At 38.6% G+C, this 23,909-nt stretch overlaps 1 protein-coding gene across 3 annotated transcripts in view; it reads right to left on the minus strand.

Annotated features, from left to right (window-relative positions):
• The window catches only part of ITSN2 (intersectin 2), a 158,887-nt gene that overhangs the window by 24,667 nt on the left and 110,311 nt on the right, over positions 1–23,909 (minus strand). For 2 of the 3 annotated variants that reach the window (XM_082671863.1, XM_082671862.1), the window contains 4 exons: positions 18,594–18,639; positions 18,392–18,513; positions 16,693–16,789; positions 16,072–16,263 (listed from right to left, as the gene is read on the minus strand). In XM_082671863.1, coding sequence (XP_082527989.1) covers positions 16,072–16,263; positions 16,693–16,789; positions 18,392–18,513; positions 18,594–18,639 — 457 coding nt within the window. Of the gene's footprint in view, positions 1–10,889; positions 14,372–16,071; positions 16,264–16,692; positions 16,790–18,391; positions 18,514–18,593; positions 18,640–23,909 lie in introns of those variants that run through there. The other variant, XM_082671864.1, reaches the window with a different exon arrangement.

A 23,909-nucleotide genomic window follows, 5' to 3' on the forward strand; every position in this document is an offset into this window, starting at 1 on the left:
CCAGAGCCCTGACACCTGTGATGAGCTGCTGCTTCCAACACTCGAATCTCTCCCTCAGCCTCTGTCACTCTCTTCTTCCTGGTGTTTCCTTCTGCATTTCTGCCTCTGCCTGCCTCCAGGCCCTCTGGTCCCCCCAATCCAGCAAATACTATAATGTGTTCCTGGCATTCCTGACCTGCAAGGTCGAACGAATCTGGCTTTGCATTTCTCTGCCAGGGTCACAAGGCACATCCGCATACTATGCTCTGAGCAACCCTGCTCTAAAGAAACATTTAATTTGAGTGAACCCAGAGTTCCCAACACTTATTTGACCATAGAACCCTCTGTTTTGAGAGGCGAGTGAATCTTTTGCGAACTGAGGAATTAGGGTTTGTGGATAGAATACACCCCTCTGCCATCCTCCACACCTGCACTGTCCAATACAGCAGCCATTAGCGACATGTGACTACTGAGCACCTGAACCACGGCCAGTCCAAACAGAGAAGAGTTGCAAGTGTAAAATATACACCAGATTTCAAAGACCCAGTAGAAACATCCTAGAATGTAAAATAATGCATCAGTACAAAAATTATTATACCGATTACACCTTGAAATGATATTATTTTAGATAAGGCTGGGTTAAGTAAAAATAATTATTAAAATTAATTCCATCTGTTTCTTTTTACTTTTTAAAATGTAGCTGCTGGAAAATTTTAAATTACATATGGGCTTGTATTTGTGACTTACATTATATTTATATTGAACAGCTCAAGCCAGCCTCTACATTTTTTATCATGTTCTTTTCCTGACAGAATGTTCAATGACTTCTGTTTTTTGCAGAATGAAGTCCTAGCTCGGGGGGAGCACAGGGCTCCAGAGTCTCCGTAATGCAGCAGCAGCCTGCCTCTGACCATGCGGTCCACCTTCTACCCACCCTGGCCTGGGCTCGGTCCTCATGATGTGCTGTACTAACTGTCCACGGCCTGGCTGTTTCCACTCCTGTTGTTGCCTCTGTCCATGGCCCTTCTCTGCACAGAAGCCATCTCACTACCCCTTCAGGGTGCAGCTCACATGATCCTACTCTGGGGAAACCTTTTCCATCCCCGTCCCCAGACTGCCTCTCCTTCGTGTTTTCATGGTACTGGCTTGCATCTATATTTTAAATACTTCCCACAATGTAATGTGTATTGTAGTTCTTCTGTATATAGTTACTATGTCCTTCTCTCCCAGTGGGGGTTAGGGACTGTGTCTAACACAGTCCATAATATCACACTTGGCAATGTTTTGACCACCGAGGTCAGGAAATATTTGTTGAGTAGACTACTGTGTTGTCCCCAGACCCATTTCTCACCTTTCCCCTGCTCTGCTCCATACTGCAAGGAGGCCAACCTCTAAGGCTACTTTTGTAAGCTCTTTTCTTAGTTGACTTCTGCCTGGGCTTGGCTAATGAGAGGAGACTGAAGACTACAGGGTGGACTAGGGAAAGAGTCCTCCTGCCAGAATGGTGAGATGCCAAGAAAGCATTTAGTCCCTGCTGGGTAAAGAACAGAAATGCTGGGGCTGCATCTCACATAAATTTGGAGTTCAAGAATTCCGCAACTGATGAATTAACACAAAAATTGGTCCCTGGCTGGTGATAACTTCAGGGTGCTTGGCCAAAGAAAATGTACAACTGGTCTGGAGGGTCACTCTCACAACCTTGGTTCCACAGGATTTACAGACAAAAACTAAGTCTCGCTAAAGATGAGTTCAAAGTAAAAATTACAAAAAACAAGGAACAATCCACCATTCATAAAAAACTGAGGATTAGAGCAAAAGGAGATGTAAAATATATATGTTTAAAATAGCTTGAGACATATATGAAGGATTTGAAACCCTAAATAGAGTCTAAAAAACCCAACAGGAAGATTTGAAACAGAAACAAATAAAAAGGTAAATATTATCAAGGAAATAATAAATTAATAGATGAGGCAGCAGACCAAACACACTGGAGGAAACAATTAGTAAATCTGAAAACAGAGCTGAAGAAATTACTTAGAATGCAGCTCAGAAAGACAAAAAGATGGAAAACATAAAATGAAAGCTAAAAGATACAGAGGATGGAATGACAAGGCCCAACATACATCTAATGGGAGTCTAGGAGGGGAGAACAGAAAGAAAGGGAAGGGGTAATAACTGAGATTATAATGGCTGAGAATTTTCTAGAGTTGATGAAAGATATAACTCCACAGATTCAGGAGGAAAAATGATTCCTGATTAGGGAAAAAAATAAAAATAAACCCATACCTAGACTGTAAAACACCAAGGAAGAAAAAATACGTTGAAATAGTAAGAAAGAAAGAGCAGAATAACTATACAGGAACAGCAATCCAGACTGGCTGCACACAACTCAACCCAACAATAGGGAGTGTTGAGAAAAAATAACTGTCAAACTAGAATTCTAATTACACTATTGTTCATGGAAGAGGGAGAAATAAAGGCATTTTCAGGCAAAGTTTGACAGCATTTACCACTAGCAGATTTGACTAAAGGAACCATTAAAAAAAAATGTACTTTGAAAAGGAAAAACAGAGATGTAAGGAGTGGTAGAAAAATGTAAGAAAAAGGAATGGTGAGCAAAAATACCAGTAATTATGTGAAAAAAAATTACTGACAGTAAAAATAACAATAATAATAATAAATAAGTTGGTGGGATAAATTCAATGTTAATTTTTTAAAAAGAAGCAAAGAAAATGCATGGTAAATATAAAATGTCAAATAAGATAGATATAAATAAAAGTATAAAATAGTTCTAATAAATATAAGTGGCTAAATCTGTCAGTTAAAAGAGAGACTCTAGATTGGACAAAAGAATTCAGCTAGATGCTATTTACAAGACACCAGAAACGTAAAGTTACAGAAATGTTAGAAGTAAAGGGCTGCGGACTTCCCTGGTGATTCAGTGCTTAAGAGTCCATCTTCCAATGCAGCGGATGCGGGTTCAATCCCTGGTCAGGGAACTGAGATCCCACATGTCATAGGGGAACTAAGCCTGTGCGCTCTAGAGCCTGAGTGCCACAACTAGAGAGCCCACGTGCTGCAACTCCTGAGCCTGTGCACTCTGGAGCCTGCATTCCACAACTAGAAAGCCCGTGAAGCGCAAGTACTGAGCCCACGTGCTCTGGGGCCCCCACACCACGACTAGGAAGAAGCCCATGCACCGCAGTGAAGAGCCCACATGCTGCAACAAAAAAAAAAGATCCCGCGTGCTGCAACAAAGATCCCATGTGCCTCAACTAAGACCCAACGCAGCCAAATAAATAAATAAATAAAGACCTAAAAGAAAAAAAGTAAAGGGCTGCAAAAAACTATACGACTGCAAAATATAAAAGAGCAGTGGGGGAGGATTCATTAGCAACAGACAAACTAGGCTTCCAAGGATCTGTATAAGATGACATCACAAAACCTCATGGAAATATAATAACTCTTATTTGCAACTAATGGGAGAGCCTCAAAGTGTGAAATGAAAAACTGATAGAATTACCTCCCTGATAAATTGAGAGATTGGGATTGACATACACACACTACTATATATAAAATAGATAACAATAAGAACCTGCTGTATAGCACAGGGAACTCTACTCAATACTCTGTAATGGCCTATATGAGAAAAGAATTTTAAGAAAAAGTGGATATATGTATATGTATAACTGATTCACTTTACTGTACACCTGAAGCTAACACAACAGGTGGATTGACACTTTCCTTCTTCTTACACCTCACATTCAACCACCTGTGGCTCTATCTTCAAAATAGATAATAGTGGTCCATAATCTGACCACTTCTTACCTCACCCACCACTGTCATTCTGATCCAAGCCACTGCCATCTTTTGCCTGGATTGCTGAACGAACCTCCTAACAGGTCTCTTTGCTCTGACCCCTGCCCCCCAACCTCCAGATTAATCTAGCAAGCCAGAGCTATCCTATTAAAACACAGCAGATCATGTCACTCCTTTGATCAAAACCCTTCAGTGGGTCCTTCTCACTCTGAGCAAAAGCCAAATTTCTTACAATCAGCCCACAAGAACCTAAACGGCCTCCCCCATCTCCACAGATACCTCTCTGTCCTCATTTCCTCGTCCTCTTGCTCCTCCCTCGTTCCAGCCACACCGGCCTCTGTGCTGTTCCTCAAGCATTACGGGCATGCTCTTTGCATGTGCTGTTCCCTCTGCCTAGAATGATCTTCCAGGTAACCACATGGCTTCCTCCAGATAGTCATCACATCTTTCAAGTCTTGGCTCACATGTCACCATTTCAGAGAACCTTTATCTGAGTAACCTGCTTAAAATTGAAATCTCTCTGGATCCACCTCTCCCCACCCAGTACTCCCTTTCCCTAACCTGCTTTATTTTTCTAAGATACTACACACTTATTTGTTTTGTTTGTTTTCTGTCTTACCCTACTCAAATGTCAGCTCCAAGAGGGCAGGAATTTTTGTCCATTTTGTAATCTTTTATGTCCCCTGTGCCTGACACATAATAGGTTTTCAACAAGTATTTACCGAATGTGATATGAAGATACACTCTGAGATAGTACATTGATATTAACTATAAGCAGTCAGAGAGAATGATGAAAACTTCCTGGGAAGTTCTTTCTGGCAGACAGGAAGAATGGGAAAGTAGGAAAAATGAGAGATCATGGCTACTACCAGGTCAAAGTTCCCAGAGGAATAATTAGCAGTAGGCTGGGCCACAAGACCCCCGACATTTGTGTTTAGGATGTGGAGACTGAGAGACAAAACATACATAATGAATAATGGTTATGAAAACTGTGTCCCACTACAGCTGGGAACCACCGTTCTAAATTACAGTGCAAGCAAGCAAACAAGAGAGCTTAGAAAGGAGGAGAAAGATCTGCGAAGATTCCAAAAAGTGAAGGACAAAAGGCAATTTGTGATGACTGCTACAAAGAGGGCTTGTTCAGATTATGTCATAAAGTCCCAGAATAGTCCTTGCCCATTCTGAGGAGACCAACGCCTCTGAACAATGCTATTCTCTGTGTGCCCAAAATTAAGAGCCAGAGTATCACATAATGGTTTTCAGTCTCACTGTGTTTAAGCTCAGTGAAAAGATGAGATTTTAACAGTAAATCCAGACAACTCAACTGCATGCATTTTCTGAAGGCTGCCTTTAATACTCAAGTCTTATCAGGGCGCTGGCAATTACTGGGTATCTTGTTTCGTAAGAGAATAGCCTTTTATCCGCTTGGCAAATATTTACTGAGTGCAAACTGTGTACCAGGTGGCACCATGAAGCCATACATATTTGTGGTTTCGTTTTTGGAAATTTAAATAATTCTTGAACAAGTTTTTGTGTCTTTTTTGATGCCTGTTAAGTTCTATGTCATCAGGTGTTAGGTTGCTTGTTTAAGAACAAAAAGGGCTATTTGTGTTATAAAATTGGCCTGTTTGTGTGATTCTAATGCCGCAGACCATCAGAAAGCAAAATATTTGACTATCAGAAAAGACACATTCTAGAACTTACAAAAGCAGCTCTGTTGATAAATGCAAGTGGATTTGCATTTATCAAAAAAACACAATTTTTTATTTTTATTTTTGAATCTACGGTAAAATGTTATAAGCCTAAAGACAGCAAAGACCCCCCCCCCCAACAGAAGACAAAAGTGCAGATTTTGGCCTCAGAAAGCAATTAGTTCAAGCTGATTTTTGCATCACCTTCTAGTCTGCCAGACTTGACCCTGATTCACTGACTCAACTATTAATGTGCTATTCAGAATATAGAATATTACGAAGAGATGTCATGAAACAGTAGTTTCTTCATGTTTACCCCGCACAGAACTTCGTTTTAACAATACTAATAAACAACATGTGTGTCACAATTTACAACCTCTGATCAATTCTCTAACAAATATAACTTTGACTCCTACTGTATAAATACATGGAGAATCTGAGGCTTTGGTGGTTAAGTAACTTACTGTAGAATTCAGAGCTACTAAATACCTAAATCTAGGTCTCTTGATTCAAGTCTTACACTTTGAAATGCCAGGCCACTTTAAATGACGCTTACACTGCAATCCTATTTGAGGTGAAACTCTGACAACAGCGTGTACAAACCTAACCTGGTCTTATGCTTGTTGAACTGAATTCTAGAGGAAAAAAAGTTTTAGTATAAATACTTGGAATGCCAAAGAGCCCAAAGCACTGAAAACCAACAGGGCCCTTATTCGCCTTTAACTCTTTTTTGTGTCTATGTAACATAATTGGTCCCTTTACATACCCTTCTACTTGGTCGCATATGCAATTAACAACTTGTATCTAACAGCTAATTTCAAATAGACTGTACCCTTCAGTGCTCTGTATCAGTACGCCCATTACCACAGTACTGACCTGGGGCAACAAGGGTTTCATATGCACATATGTTTTTTTCTTGGTATTACTAAGCAGACTGCTACACCTCTACTTTACCCAATGGTATGATTATACAACCCATATTTTCCAACTTGTTTATGACTACATAATACTATGCCCAAACTGCTGAGTCTAGGACACACTAATTCTATAGCACTGCCTGACTCTGATTTCGTGGTGGTTAACAGATGACCACTGGACACAGGGATCCCAGTAGCAGGTCCTCCCAGTACCTTGAAATGTAACTTGACCAGCCTGGATTCATTTAAAGAATGAATTAGTTAATTCTCTTTACTCTCTTCTCACCTATATCTTGGAATTTAATGATGATTGTTCTAACTTTGTGATCTGAAGTAACAGCAACTCCAAGTTAGTGAGAAGTGGCTAAGAGCACCAGCTTTGGAGTCAGATGCTGACTCAGGTTTTAACTCCATCACTTACTAACCCAGACATACACCCAAAATGTTTAGTCCATCACTTAGGACACAGCAAATGCTTGGTAAATGTTAACTGTAATTTCTAGTAGCTATGTGTTAGACACTGAACTGGTGTTTCATAAATCCCTTAAGTCTCATCTGTAATACAGGTATTACTATCCTCATTATACAGGTGAGGCTGAGGCTCCTAGAGGTGAGCTCATAGAGTCACAATCCAAAGCAGCCCTCCCACTACACTCCCCATTCCACTCATTTTATCATTCTTTGATTTTATCACTCTAAGTGATTCTGCCTTTGACAACAGCATTAAGACATTTCTCTTAAGCACATCTTTCATAATTTGTTGTTCTCGTTTAAAATAAAGTTTTAAAAGCGATTATGAAGATAATTTACTCAATTTAAAAATGGGCAAAGGGGACTTCCCTGGTGGTGCAGTGGTTAAGAATCCACCTGCCAATGCAGGGGACACGGGCTCGAGCCCTGGTCCGGGAAGATCCCACATGCCGTGGAGCAACTAAGCCCACGCACCACAACTACTGAGCCTGCGCTCTAGAGCCCACGAGCCACAACTACTAAAGCCCGCACGCCGAGAGCGCATTCTCTGCAACAAGAGAAGCCACCACAATAAGCCTGCACACTGCAACGAGTAGCCCCCACTCGCCGCAACTAGAGAAAGCCCGTGCACGGCAACGAAGACTCAATGCAGCCAAAAATAAATAAATAGATAGATAGATAAATAAATAAATAATGGGCAAAGCATCTGAACACACATTTCTCCAAAGAAGACACACTCATGGCCAACGAGCACATGAAAAGATGCTCAACATCATTAGTCATTGAGGAGGTGCAATTCAAAACCATGAGATGTCACTTCATACCTACAAGGAAGGCTTTAATAAAACGCCAAATAATAACAAGCGTCAGTGAAAATGTGGAGAAACAGAAACCCTTGTACACTGCTGGTGGGAATATAAAATGGTACAGCCACTTTGGAAAACAGTCTGGCAGTTCCCCCAAAAGTCAAACCATTTGACCCAGCAATTTCACTCCTAGGTATATACCCAAGAAAGATGATGACGTATGTCCATGCAAACACTTGTACGCAAATGTACACAGCAGCACTATTCATAATAGCCAAAAAGTAAAAACCCAAATGCCCATCAATTAACATGGATAAATAAAATGTGGTATATCTAAACAATGGAATATTATTTGGCCACAAAAAGCAATGCAGTACCGCTATGTGCTACAGCATTATGTACCTTGAAAAGATTATGCTAAGTGAAATAAGCCAATCACAAAAACCCCACACACTTTATGGTTCCATTTATATGTGTCCAGAGTAGGCAAATATATGGAGCCAGAACACAGATTAGCTGTGGCTGCAGGGCAGGCAGGGTACACAGGAAGATGCGAGGGTGATAACTAATGGGTTCTGGGTTTCCTTTTGAGGTGATGAAAATGTCCTATAATTGATTGTGGTAATGGTTGCATAACTCTGTGAATATACCACTGAATTGGTATAGTTGGGGGAACTGTATGGAATGTAAATTATATCTCAATAGAGCTGTTACCAAAAAAGTGATTATGTTCAGCTTTATCCTTCTAGATGTTATTCTTAGAGATTCTTATCCTTGTTTGTTAATTTCAGTCCTTGCCTCCTCATCTCTTCTGATTTTTCTTCTTGCCTTTTCATTGGCTCAAGTGGTGGTTGTACTGCAGGAACTTCCTTATTATGAAAATGGTGGCAATATTAGCACCCTAGTGTAGAGGTTAAGAGCAAGGACTCTGGAGTCGGACCACTTGGGTTTGAACCCAGCTCTACCACTGACAATCTGTGTAACCTTGAACAAGTTACTTAACTTCTCTGTGTTTTCATTTCCATGCCTGTAAAAAGAAAATAGTAATGAGGTAATACATTTGAGGCCTTAGAAAGGTGCCTAGACTAATAAGTACTCAATAAAGAGCACTGGGACTTCCCTGGTGGTCCAGTGGTAAAGAATCCGCCTTACAATGCAGGGGATGAGGGTTCAGCCCCTGATCAGGGAACTAAGATCTCACATGCCATGGGGCACCTAAGCCCACGCGCCGCAACTACTGAGCTCATGCACCTCAACTAGAGAGCCTGTGTACCGCAAACTACAGAGCCATTGTGCTCTGGAGCCCACGCGTCCTGGAGCCTGCACACCACAACTAGAGAGAAAAAAAACCTGCACCCCACAACTAGAGAGAAGCCTGCACGCCACAACGAAAGGTCCCGCATGCCTCAACGAATATTCTGCATGCCGCAGCTAAGGCCTGACACAGCCAAAAATAAATTAAATAAATAAACAAAAAATAAATCTTAAAAAAAATAAAGAGCACTTTTCCTCTTTTCTTTTTACTGGTATGGGCAACGGTTATATAGCTAGAACTTCATTATTTTATAAAAATGGTAGCAATATTAGCACAACAATCTCTTTATTTTCCCAGAACCTTTGTTTTGTCTTCATGGGTTCCTTTCACTACCCAACCCTTAACTGCTGATACCCTCAAAGGTCTTATTTTCTCCCTGAATCATCTCATTTACTTTCAGTGGCTCAAAAACTATCAATAGGCATTCATGCCACCAGCTGATGTATATCCGATGCTGTATATCTTAATTATATCTCACTACCAGCTGGACAATTCTATCTGGATGTCCCACAGGTACTGTGCAGTCAAAACTAAACTCATCTTCCCCCAACTCCGATTCTTTACTGTAGCTGGTGGCACCATGATTCCGCCCTGTCACCAAGATACAAACTTGGAAGTCAAACCGACCTTCCACCTGACCACGCATCCCATCAACCCCCAACTCCTGCCAAGGTTCCCTCAGAAACAAGCCTTAACTCAGTTTCATGACTTTTTCTCCACCTTGGCTTCATATCAGAATCACCTGAGGAGTTCTTAAAACTCCCCACACCCAGGCCCCACCACAGGCCATTTAAATCGGGACTCAGGCATCAATAGCTTGTTAAAGGTCCCCAGGTGATTCCAATGAGCAGCCAAGCTAGGAATCTCTGGTTTAGCCCTCCGTCTGCTCTCAAGCGTCAGCATTCAGTGTCGCTGGCTTTCCACTTCCACTCCAGCAATAATGAACTTCTTATAAACGCACCTCTCCTCCTCCGCCTGGCTGCTGCTTGTCTCCATCACACTCTCCACCATCCCACCCTCCAATCTGGCTTACTCCTACTTATCTTATGACTCTGGCAGTTGCCTCCTCCAGGAAGTCCTCTCTAATTCACCAATCTACGGTTGAGTTAGGTATTCCTCCTCTGTACTCTCTTGGTGCCCAGTAATATCTATCAGTGTGCTCAGCAGGCTGTTTTATACTTATCTGCGTACGTGCCTGATTCCCTCACAGTTAGGCACTACCTGAGGCCAGGACCACCTGGCACTCATTTTCATATTCTCAGCACCTAGTACTCTGCATTTGCTTATGCAAATACTCAACATATGTTAGTTGAATGACTTTCCAGAGATGAGGAAAGATTTTGGAAAGAGACTGTTGATGTCAGACATTGATGGATGGGTTGGATTTTGATCCATGTTTTTTTTCACTCAAGGTGAAACCACCAACATGATTATTTAACTGTAAAACTCTGCTTAACTCTGGTACCCCCCAAGCAACCACTTCAGTTTCTTTCACTGCATACAGACTCTTACTTTGTAGTATAAATATCTTAGTCTACGTTTGCAGTGAGTATTGTAAATTCCTTCCAATCTTTTTGGAGAAAAAGTCAGAATAAAAATTATAAATAACATAGTAGTCTATTATTATCCTAGATTATATTTTCTTTTACTTTCAAATCAAAATTTCTTTTGCTTTTGAGATACATATGCTTATCTTGGATCAAACTATCTCAATCTTTACCACTTAAAATTTTCTTTTGTCCCCCTACTATAAAACAATTTGCTGGTCTGGACCCAGAGACTATGTTACGGAAAAAGAGACATTCCAAAGAAATTCAACCAGGACTATATATAAACAATTAGTTTTAAAGGATGCTTCAAAAGAAATACACAATACAAGTAATGTAGTTTGTGTCCTTTTAATAAACACACTTGCATAGTTATATTACAATTTTGTAAAAATAAAAACGGATGACCTCATGCCAAGCGTTTCCAGCATTTGCACAAATCTCAAGACCTTTAATACTATAATTTTCAAGACGCACAAAATAAAAATTTAAGGCAAAAAAACAGCACTTTGCAACAATTTAATAATTTATTACATTACAGTAGCATCACAGCAGCATCCAATAATGCCACTTCACGCAAAAGTCTCTCAGTATTTCCATTATAGATTCTATTTACAAGAATTTATAACCTGGTAAAATTCATCCTAAGAAAATTTGGCAAATAAAGCTTTGGACTGAAATTGGCATTTCTTTCTCTACTTTTCCTCCCCCCAGTTCCTTTATTTTAAACTATCAGTATTCATATTATATTTTAAAACACTAAAATAGCAGTTACATTGTTTTAATAGTTGTATTATTTTAAAATGATTCCTTAGGATAAAGTTTTAGAGGAAACTATACAACAGGTAGGGTGGATTTAGATTTTCAAGTGTTCTAAAAAAATCAGCTTTGGTCTCAGAACTGATTTTTTCATTGCTGAAAAACCTATCAGGTTTAATCATATACCTTAAAAATGATCAGCACATATTGCAATTTTTAAATAAATTTTCATTCTTTACCTCCTACAGGGTTCAGATTTGTTCATTCTAAAATTTTATGTTCCTGATAAACTCCTTCCAATGTTGCTTTCTATGTTGCTTTCTAAGTAAATGGAAAGCTGCCTCTTATACTGAATGAGAACAAATACGTGGCTGAATACGAGGTATTGCAAAGGACTGCATGCTCTTTTAAGGACAAGTTATTATTATATGTCATACCATTTCCTTTACTTTTAGTTTCTTCTCAAATATATGACAAAATACCTAAACAAAGAGGGGTATTTTTGTAAATACAGTGAATTTATTTCCCAGACACTTAGCTTAAATATGCCATTATGTGATTTAGTCCATAGGTACCTGATGAATATATTACTTGCAAACTGATTTACAGACACTACGCTCTACTGAATGTCATTCTTAATAAACTATATTTATCAGTGTAAAAGTGAAGCAATTTGAGCTACAAAAATACTTTTGAAATAATTTATCAGTGTATTAAATAAACCCAAATTCAAAATTATAAGGAGAAAATGTTACACCAAATCATGTGACTAATTAAGTGGTCTAATTTCTAACCTCAGGGTTTAAAATGGATTTAAAGTAACTGCCCTTAATTTGAACCCAAATAACGGTTGCAAAAGCAAAAAGTTCAGAAAATAAAAGGCAAGACCAAGTAAACTGTACAATTTAGAAGATCAGTTGAATTCACAAGGACTCAGTCTTTACACTCTACCCTTCAGTGACTGCAGGCAAATCTGTTATGCCACCTGTAAAATGGTATTATTGCTTTCCTATATATCATGTTTTATAAAAGTATCATGGTAGGGCTTCCCTGGTGGCGCAGTGGTTGAGAGTCTGCCTGCCGATTCAGGGGACACGGGTTCGTGCCCTGGTCCGGGAAGATCCCACATGCCGCGGGGCGGCTGGGCCTGTGAGCCATGGCTGCTGAGCCTGCGCGTCCGGAGCCTGTGCTCCACAACGGGAGAGGCCACAACAGTGAGAGGCCCGCGTACCGCAAAAAAACCCAAAAAAACAAAGTATCATGATGATGCCAAATGCTAAAAGTTGAGGTGGTCTAATAGCTAGAAATCCCTGCCTCAGGGAGCACACACACATAACACCATACATCCCAATGATGTGAAGTATTTTGGAACACAGACATTTGAACCTTGTGACGTTCTAACTAAACTGTTGATTCTTTCTCAAGTGTTGCGAAGTTATGATTTAGGCAATGTATGACTAAAATCATTCATTTATAATGAATAGGCTCATTTACACAAATATTGCACAAGATATGCCTCTAACTTAAAACTCAGATATATAAAAACATATTTCACTCTTCTTAAAGAACTGTGTGAGGAAATAAGACTCTGTGATTGTATGTACACTTTTCCTGATAATACTTGGACATTCATAAACAGTAGATTGCACTGCAGTTTGTAAACATTTTAAATTGCATAAACTTCTCATTGATTTTCAAATATAGTTTAATACTGTCCACTAAAACTCCCTTTTGTTTCAGCTAAGTACTCTCACGTTTATTAGTTTATAATAATGTTTATTATCTTTAAAGTTTTCCATTCAAGGAAAAGAAGTAAAATCCTATGCCAAAGTAGCCAATGTGGTTGAATAATAGATAGTAGCCAGAGAATTCTGAATGGTAAAATCAACCCTCTAGCCACAAAGCAGCTTCATGGACATAGAGGAATGCCAGCTCTCACACGTTTCCTTCACTGAATTCATTCTCAACTAGACAGAGACTGTCTGCCTGCTTCATGGGCATTTAAATTCTTCAAGGATTCCTTATGTTCTTTACTAAATACATTAAGAAGAGTGTCAACCAGTGTCCCTTTGTGACCTGGGACAAGCAGTCACCTAATTAAAATAGATAACATGAATTCTGACTTCAAAATGTACAGATATAAATGCTCTAAGGAAGGGAAGGTTTCATATCTCATGGTCAAAGGGAGCCTTTCATTCCTCAAAAATAATCCATTTTTAGCTCATTAGTAAAGAAGTAACAACTGACCGCTGTAGCACATGAAGCTTCTTCATGAGCCCAGACCACAGAGATCCCAAGGGAACTCCCATGCACAGGACTCATTCTTGGGCAGCTGGAACAGATAAAACATACCCTGCTCTGCACATATGGCTGGGGCAGGCCACTTTCCTCTTCTGTGAGATAATAAAAGCTCCCTCAAAGTGTTATTGCTCCCACCCCAAAATACACAGAAAATAGAGAAAAGGATATTTCCACTTCTTGGCCTTTAAACAAATTTAAATATTGGTACTCATAGTGGCATATTAGAAAGTAATAAACAGTGCACATTAAGGGACAAATCACATATTGAACCAATTAAGAGCTCACTGTGATTAGGATTAGATCAAATATAATAGCAAAACATAAGCAATTCTGAATTCTGTAATGAATATACATGTTGCAATAACATTAGAAAAGCATGGCAGCCCATTCCAAACCAGCGAGAAAAGTCTGTGCAAATAGTGGGTCTTTGTGTGTTTGAACTCCCACCATGTAAGGGCAAACTCAACATGCATGCTAATGACCTACAATTACCAAATTAAAAAAGAAGAAAAATGCTCAGGGATGCCAGAGTGAACAGCAGGGAAAGCCACACAAAGACCCACTATCCTTTAACTTGTTACAAGTAAATTTTAACTGTAAATTAGAAACACGAAGAAATAATCACAAGTGGCTCTAACATTCGAACGAAGTTAACGAATTGTGTAGGAGATATTTGATCAGGGCTGCCTGCCCTGCCTCCACGCTAGAGTCAAACTTGGATAGTGGGTCTCTGGGGTGCTTTCACACTGGAAGACAACATTGGGTCCTATAAAAAGAAAAATGAGGAATAAAATGAACATAAAGCAAATCAAGTGGGTGAGAAAAAATTCTACCGATTACACGCAACATCAACAAATTTGAACTATTAAAATTCTCAACCTTTAGAAAATATCCTAACTACATAATAAAATGCAAGTGATATTTATAAGGGCTACAGAAACACAAATGATAGTCTAAAACTTAACCAGTTTTCACTGACTCATACACTCCTGGCTGTTCTTCCTTTAGAACAGCTTCTATCTGTTCTTTGTATTCCTTATTATATACGACTTAATTGGAAAAAAGTTCCGCCACTGAAAAACAAGATAAACAACAACAAAACCTTTGGAAAACTATCACTTTACATTGTAGACACTATAAAAGCCAAATGTACTGACAAACCAGAATGCCTCCAGGGATCACTTAGTCAAAGATCTTCCAGACCCAGTAGGTTTGAAAAGTACCTTCCTCTCTCAGGTCCAGGAAAGACACCTCAGGTATTTCTAATTAATCAGATAAACTGGCAAGCACTGAAAACTGCCAAACCATCAGCAGAGTTTAAAAATGGTCATTCATTTAGGTAATCCAAGTTGTTATAATTTTCTTTACTACCTCTCCTGAAACCCTGAGATACTTTTAGGAATATTCAAACCATAAAAAACTGGACTCCACCTCCAAATTGGGAAATTCAGTTGCTTTATCTAAAGAAAAGTCTTCTCCCAAAATCAGAACGATCTTATAAGCTCTGAAGCGAAAATAATGCACTAATATTTTAAAATTATAGATATAGTACAAAGTAAATTCACAATACTTGCGCTGAATCATAAACACATCTCAGCTTTTTACCATTTACATGTTCTTAGAAGCTAAGTTAAAACGAAAGGCTAAAGCTTTTAGATAATTTCACAAGAATGATAAAAATATAAATCATGATATATTTTATTTAAGAAGACAAAAAAATCAAAAGGGTGGGGAAAAGTGACATCTATTTTATAAAAGTAAAAAATATTTCCAAGTACTGTTTATTCTCTAATTATTAATGCTATGTTTATTCTCAAATATAAGAAGGGCTAGGTAACTACCAAGAGATAATTTTATGTAATACCGAATCTCATACATTGGGATCCGGACGCTTGCTGTAAAAGTAGTGAAATAGATCTTAATTCATATATCTCTTGCAGTATGAGTTATCTACCTAAAAAAATCACCTAATGAGTTTTGCAAGCACTTTATTTATAAAATAAATTTTATAATTTTCTTTTAAATTTTCTAAGCTGGATGATATGTAAAAAGGTGGGAAATAAATGAGAAGGTTGCAAAATTAATAGCACCTGTACACTAAAAGGGTCATTTTGAATAGGTGAATAGGGTAATTGCCAGCTACTCTTTGTTAAGCTGAAAAAGGTTGGTGTAAAGGGAAGTTGCAGTATAGACTGTTATCATACCAAAGAACCCATGAGGGAATTAGAACTTTTTTCAGATAAAATCTAATAGTAGGGTCTGAAGCTAGGAAGAAAGTATTTGAAAAAAAGCAGTATAACTTCTTAACTTGTGAAAGTTTCCTGTTATATTTTCTTACTTTAAACGTTAATATAACATTTGCTAAGAGTGCTAAGTTTAAGATCTGATTCAGAGCAGTAATGAATGCCATGTTGCACATTAAAGCTTATGCACTAGTTAAGAAGTAAATAATTTGATATTACTCACACTGCTGACTTGGATCCGTGTCTGTTGTCATCTTAACATAATTTGAAGGAAAGAGACCAGTCACCCCATTGATTTCTCCTTGCCACCAGTCAGGATCATCTTTGTTCAAAACATTAATAAGTTGCCCCTTGGAGAAATTTAGCTCATCCTCATTATTTGCTATATAGTCATACATGGCGATCACCTGACACACTACCAGAAAAAGAACAACGAAGTAACAAATTAAACAAAATAATTATTCCTACAAGGATCATATGTTAAAATTCAGCTAAAATTTCCCTTTAGCTGTTTTCTCCCACCCTCCTTCCCCCATTCCCTGTTTTACAAAAACAAGAATTTCCCAAATGCAGTTAGAAATCCAAGCAGCTGGTTTGCTTTAAAGTATGATGGTATAGCAATTAAAATATGTCAATGAGTGAGGTAGTTCAAGTATCACCGAACAGCTGGCTGTTTCTACACAGAACTTTTTAGAAAGGAAGTTCTCATTGCAATATTACTTTTAGGCAGAGGTAAGGAAAGAACAAATTTTAAAATATTTTTCAAAGAATCAGCTAATCTAAGAAGTGCTAAGTTGTAACAAAACTTCTCTAAGATGAAATAAAAGTAAACCCATTTCCATACCAGGATGAAAGGCAGGTGTAGTTCTTTCACTGCTTGGACCCAAAAGTTTAACATGGCTGGCAGGGAACCATCCCTTCTGTCGCTTTTTTCCTCTGGCCTATAAAATTAGCAAAAAGAATATAAAAGATGAGACTAAAGACAATTATTGAGACATAAACTAAAAATAAGAAAAACCCTGGCTGTGTAGTAAAGAATTTAAACTTGCCCAAAGAGAGGTCTGGTCTTTGCCTTTGGCTCCTGGAAGGTAATGAGGTAATCTCTAAACCTCTGGAAGGTCTTGACTGTTAAGAGTGTCTCACTTTACGTGGGGGCCTTAACCAAGCCAGATAGCCTAACCATGTGATTTATGGTGGGCCCTCCGGGTCATAGTATGAACTCAACCTCTGGAGGGACTGGGGACTGAGTTCAGTCATGTGGGCAGTCAACTGTGTCTACGTGATGGAGCCCCAGTAAACACTCTGGAAACCAAGGCTCAAGTGAGCTGCTTTGCTTGGCAATACTCCATGGCTATTGTTGCCAGGAGGATTTAATGATGTCCACGACTCCATGGGCAGAGGACAACTGCAAGCTCTGTGTTTGGAATCCGCCTGAACTCTGCCCCATACATCTCTTCCCTTGGCTGATTTTAATCTAAATCCTTTTGCTGTAATAATCCATAACCATGAGTATAATAGCCTTCTGTGAGCCCTTATGGAGAATTATTGAACTCGGGAGTGGTCTTGGGGACCTCCAAACTTATGACTGATGTTAGAAGTGAGGGTGTCTTGTGAACACCTGAATTCTGCACTAGCCTTCCACGTCAGTATTAAACAGCTGGAAGATTCAATATGCATCTCAACACTATTTGTAGAAGTCTATTTGGAGATCTTTCAGGCTCAAATTTCTCTGCATATTTCACACAAATAATATTTATAAACTAAAAAAACCTTTCTAATGTTCTCCTAGTAAGTTCAAGTCAACACTTAATGACATAGCTCACAGTAAATACCTCTTGGGGCTTTGCTAATAATTAATCAGGAGATCATGAACAAAATTTGTGGAAAGCCACATCTCCCACTTAGTTGGGTCAATCTTCAAAGCAAATCAGAAGGTGAAATTTCAGGGGGTTAGTCAAGAAGATACTGAATTTTCAACCTCCACTTTTCTTTAGAAACTGTAAGACCTTGATTTGCAAGAATGACGCTAAATTAATCCTCCATATTACAATCATGTATCAATTTCACGTAAAAATCCAGCTCTTACACCTGTCATCACCTTTTAATCCTAAAATGCTTTTTAGTTTTAACTAGTAAGGAAATTTTAGGAGTGAGAAAAGAACTCCTCTTTCTGTATCAAAACATGCAATTACTATCTCTGTTAACATTTTATGAAAAAACCAGGCTCATTCACTCCTGCAGCTCCTTTCCTTGCACTGCTGTTTCAAAAACATAAGACTGTGGGGGTGGGGGGGACTGTCCAGTGAATAGTATTTTCTTAGCGCTCAGTCTGGAAGTTATGCCGCAAGCCTGGGGTTATCCCAGGCAAAGATGATGAAAATAAACAGGCAAAAGAGAGAAACATAAGATACTAAAATGGTAATAATGACTACCTCCAAGTGGTATGATTATAGGTGATCTAAAATTTTTATTAACCTTATTTTTCTAATGAGCATGCATTACTTTTATAATAAAATTAATAAACGTTATTTAAAGGTTATTACCTGTAACTCCCCTTGCCACCAGCCACTTGTATTTTTCTTTAGAATTAATATTAACTGTCCTGGTGCAAGGCTAAGCTGTTCAGAACCAGAAGCCACATATGCTGAAGTTACTTGAGCAATCTCTGAAAAGAAGAAAAATAAGAAACTGAATTCAAGACTACTAAACACTTTAGTAGTTTTTCAGCTTCATTATTATACATACCAGGTTTCTTGTTTGATGTTCCAGATTTGCTAGCACTCCCAAAATCCTGTAAGGAAAAGATATACTGTTTTATCATTTTCCAACAATCTAGATGTAAAAGTACAAAGGCTATTAGCAACTAGAGATTTCTAATTCCCAGGGTCCTTGTTTCTTTCAAGTAAGAGCAAAATAATGATTAACCTACATTAATCAAATAAATTAAGAATCCAACACTTATGGGGAGATCTGGTTCTGACAGAATACATTATATACAAGTAGCTGATGCTGGCATCCACTGACTCAACAGGAATAGCTCATATTCTGAATCTTTCCTGAATATTAAACATAAACACAAATACATTTCATGTATCAATGTGGTTAGAATCAGTGTCTACCACATAAAACAAATGTGCTCTGGGTATGTTAAGGCATATGTGAGTTTAGCTCCTGCTGCACACAAGGTAATGATAATTTAAATTTTTTGCCACGTTCCTCCTGAACTTGACCTAAGAACAAAAAACGCATGATACCCCAGCAACTATGACCTGTTTGACTTTATAGGATGAGCAAGACGAGGGAAGCAGTTAAATTTCCTTTTCTCTTAGTGGACACAACTGTAGTAAAAGCACCCAAGCAGAGTTGATGGTAGTCAACAGCTAACATTTCTTGAGTACTTACTATGTAACAGGCAGTGTTGCAAGAATTTTACATATATTCACTTAGTTAATTTTTGCAATAACACTATTAAGTAATTATGATTATCCCCATGTTACAGAGAAGGAAAGTGAAACACAGAAAGGTGAACGAAGTAACTTATCCAAGGTCACCTAGCCTCTAAGTGGCAGAGCCAGAAGCCAACCTAAGCAGTCTCAGTGGTTCTCAATGTGTGGTTTGTGGATCCCTGGGGGCAGTCCTTCCAGCCCCTTTCAGGGGTCTGGAAGATAAAAACTACTTTCATAACAGTACTAGGACATTATTATTTGCCTCTTTTGCTGTACTGACATTTACACTGGTGGGTAAAATTGCTGATGCCTTAGCACAAATCACAGCAGTGGTGCCAAATAATACTAGTAGTCGTAATACTCTTCACAGCCACATGCTCACAGGAAAACAAGGCCAGTTTCACTTAAGCATGTCCTTGATCAAGCAGTAAAAAGTTTACTGAATCCTAATCCTCAGGTACACATCTTTTCAAGAGTCTGGGTGGCGAAATGAAGTGTGCCCAAAGCACTTCTGCTGCACACTGAAGTACAAGGGTTGTCTCACGGAAAAGCCTTAGGTGATTAAATTGTGTCAACTAGATTTTTCATGGAACAGCATTTTTATGTGAAAAAATGACTAATGACAAATTATTCAGACTTGAGATTTAGCAGACATTTGCTCAAAGATGGATGAAGTAAATCTGTCCCTTCAAGTTAAAGAGCTGACAGGATTTCTGCCAACAATAAAACTCAAGCTTTCAAGGGAAAACTGGTATCTACCACCATGAGCTTGACCGCTTCAAAGTACTTAAGGACGTTCCTATGTTAACAAATGTGATTTACTTTTTAGTGAAGTATGGTTGATTTACAATGTTGTGTTCATTCCTGTTGTACAGCAAAGTGATTCAGTTATACATATATATTCTTTTTTTAACATTTTTTCCATTATGGTTTATCATAGGATTTTTAAAAAATTAATTAATTTTATTTATTTATTTGGCTGCGTTGGGTCTTCCTTGCTGTGCGCAGGCTTTCTGTAGTGGCGGCAAGTGGGGCTACTCTTTGTCTAGGCGCGCGGGCTTCAGTAGTTGTGGCTCTCAGGCTCTAGAGCACAGGCTTAGTAGTTGTGGTGCACGGGCTTAGTTGCTCCGTGGCATGTGGGATCTTCCCGGACCAGGGCTCGAACCCGTGTCCCCTGCATTGGCAGGTGGATTCTTAACCACTGTGCCACCAGGGAAGTCCCTATCATAGGATATTGAATACAGTTCCCTGTGCTATACAGTAGGACCTTGTTATGTATCTACTCTATATACAGTGGCTTACATCTGCTAACCCCGACCTCCTAACTCCATCCCTCCTGCAACCCCCTCCCCTTTGGCAACCACAAGTCTGTTCTCTATGTCTGTGAGTCTGTTTCTGTTTCATAGATAGGTTCATTTGTGTTACATTTTAGATTCCACATATAAATGATACCATATGGTATTTATCTTTCTCTTTCTGACTTACTTCACTTAGTATGATAATCTCTAGTTGCATCCATGTTGCTGCAAATGGCATTATTCCATTCTTTTTTATGACTGAGTAGAATTCCATTCCATACATACATACATACATATATATATATATATATATATGTATATATGCCACATATTTTTATCCATTCATCTGCTGATGGACATTTAGGTTGCTGCCATGTCTTACCCATTGTGAACAGTGCTGCTATGAACACAAGGTGCATGTATCTTTTTTCTTTTAATTTTTATTGGAGTATAGTTGATTTACAATGTTGTGTTAGTTTCTGCTTACAGCAAAGTGAATCAGTTACACATATACATACATCTTTTTTTTTTACATTCTTTTCCCATATAGGTCATTACAGAGTATTGAGTAGAGTCCCCTGTTCCCAGGAGGTCCTTATTAGTTGTCTATTTTATATATAGTAGTGTGTATATGTCAATCCCAATCTCCCAATTTATCCCTCCCCCTGCATGTATCTTTTTGAATTATAGTTTTGTCTGGATATATGCCCAGGAGTGGGGTTGCAGGATCATATGGTAATTCGATTTTTAGTTTTCTGAGGAACCTCCCCATACTGTTCTTCATAGTGGCTGAATCAATTTACATTCCCACCAACAGTGTAGGAGGGTTCCATTTTCTCCACAACCTCTTCAGAATTTGTTACCTGTAGACTTTTTAATGATGGCCATTCTGACCAGTGTAAAGTGGTACTTCATTGCAGTTTTGATTTGCAATTCTTTAATAATTAGCAATGCTGAGCATGTTTTCATGTGCGTATTGGCCATCTGTATTTCTTCTTTGGAGAAATGTCTATTTAAGTCTTCTCCCCATTTTCTGATTGTTTGTTTTTTGTTGTTGTTGAGTTGTATGAGCTGTTTGTATATATTGGAAATTAAGCCCTTTTCTGTTGAACTGTTTGCAAATATTTTCTGCCATTCTGTAGGTTGTCTTTTCATTTTGTTTATGGTTTCCCTTGCTGTGCAAAAGTCTGTAAGGTGGATTAGGTCCCATTTGTTTATTTTTGTTTTTATCTTTATTGCTTTGGGAGACTGACCTAAGAAAATATTGGTATGATTAATGTCAGAGAATGTTTTGCCTGTGATCTCTTCAAGGAGTTTTATGGTGTCATGTCTTATGTTTCAGTCTTTCAGCCACAAATGTGATTTTCTTAATATTATATGATGAAATGTAGCAATATGGGGAATATTTGCATAATTCAGTGATTCAATATTTCCCAAATGACCAATGAATGGTGTTACCATATTCAGTGTGCAAAACAGACTGGTGAATTTAATGTTACAGTAAGAAATGTTCACTGATATGGCTTCAGATTCCATGTTGCAACAACCAACCTACAACCAACCTACAACAATCTAGTTCTCAAGTTTTGATGTAGTACTATCAAAGAAGAGTATCTGCAGATATCTGCAAATGTTATTAACACATTTCTGTTTCCTCTCATATATGCGTGAGGGTGAATTTTCTTCATATACTTCAACCAAAAGAATATGCCATTCTTTTCACTAAACTTTTTTGGTGAGGGAGGAATACATAGTTGTTTTTCATTAAAAGCATGTTATTTGGGGCTTCCCTGATGGTGCAGTGGATAAGAATCTGCCTGCCAATGCAGGGGACGTGGGTTTGATCTCTAGTCCAGGAAGATCCCACATGCCTCGGAGCAACTAAGCCCGTGCACCACAACTATTGAGCCTGCACTCGAGAGCCCATGAGCCACAACAACTGAAGTCCGTGTGCCTAGGGCCTGTGCTCTGCAACAAGAGAAGCCACCACAATGAGAAGACCACACACCGCAAATGAAGAGTAGCCCCCACTCACCGCAACTAGAGAAAGCCCACGTGCAGCAACGAAGACCCAACACAGCCAAAAATAAATAAATAAATAAAATAAAGACAATCCTGCAGGCTGTGGAACAAAAAACCACATTCACAGAAAGATAGACAAGATGAAAACGCAGAGGGCTATATACCAGATGAAGGAGCAAGATAAAACCCTAGAAAAACAACTAAATGAAGTGGAGATAGGCAACTTTCCAGAAAAAGAATTCAGAATAATGATAGTGAAGATGATCCAGGACCTCAGAAAAAGAATGGAGGCAAAGATCGAGAAGATGCAAGAAACGTTTAACAAAGACCTAGGAGAATTAAAGAACAAACAAACAGGGATGAACAATACAATAACTGAAAAGAAAACTACACTAGAAGGAATCAACAGCAGAATAACTGAGGCAGAAGAACGGATAAGTGACCTGGAAGACAGAATGTTGGAATTCACTGCTGCTGAACAGAATAAAGAAAAAAGAATGAAAAGAACTGAAAACAGCCTAAGAGACCTCTGAGACAACACTAAATGCAACAACATTCGCATTATACGGGGCCCAGAAGGAGACGAGAGAGAGAAAGGACATGAGAAAACATTTGAAGAGATTATAGTCGAAAACTTCCCTAACATGGGAAAGGAAATAGCCACCCAAGTCCAGGAAGCACAGAGAGTCCCATACAGGATAAACCCAAGGCGAAACACTCCGAGACACATAGTAATCAAATTGGCAAAAATTAAAAAAAAAAAAAAAAAAAAAAGGCAAATTAAAGACAAAGAAAAATTATTGAAAGCAGCAAGGGAAAAACGACAAATAATATACAAGGGAACTCCCATAAGGTTAACAGCTGATTTCTCAGCAGAAACTCTACAAGCTAGAAGGGAGTGGCATGATATACTTAAAGTGATGAAAGGGAAGAACCTACAACCAAGATTACTCTATGCGGCAAGGATCTCATTCAGATTTGATGGAGAAATCAAAAGCTTTACAGACAAGCAAAAGCTAAGAGAATTCAGCACCACCAAACCAGCTCTACAACAAATGCTAAAGGAACTTGTCTAAGTGGGAAACACAACAGAAGAAAAGGACCTACGAAAACAAGCCCAAAACTATTAAGAAAATGGTAACAGGAACATACATATCGATAATTACCTTAAATGTGAACGGATCAAATGCTCCAACCTAAAGACACAGGCTTGCTGAATGGATACAAAAACAAGACCCATATATGTTGTCTACAAGAGACCCACTTCAGACCTAGGGACACATACAGACTGAAAG

Source organism: Grampus griseus (genome assembly GCF_964374135.1).
Source record: "Grampus griseus genome assembly, chromosome: 15".
NCBI classification, from domain to species: domain Eukaryota; kingdom Metazoa; phylum Chordata; class Mammalia; order Artiodactyla; family Delphinidae; genus Grampus; species Grampus griseus.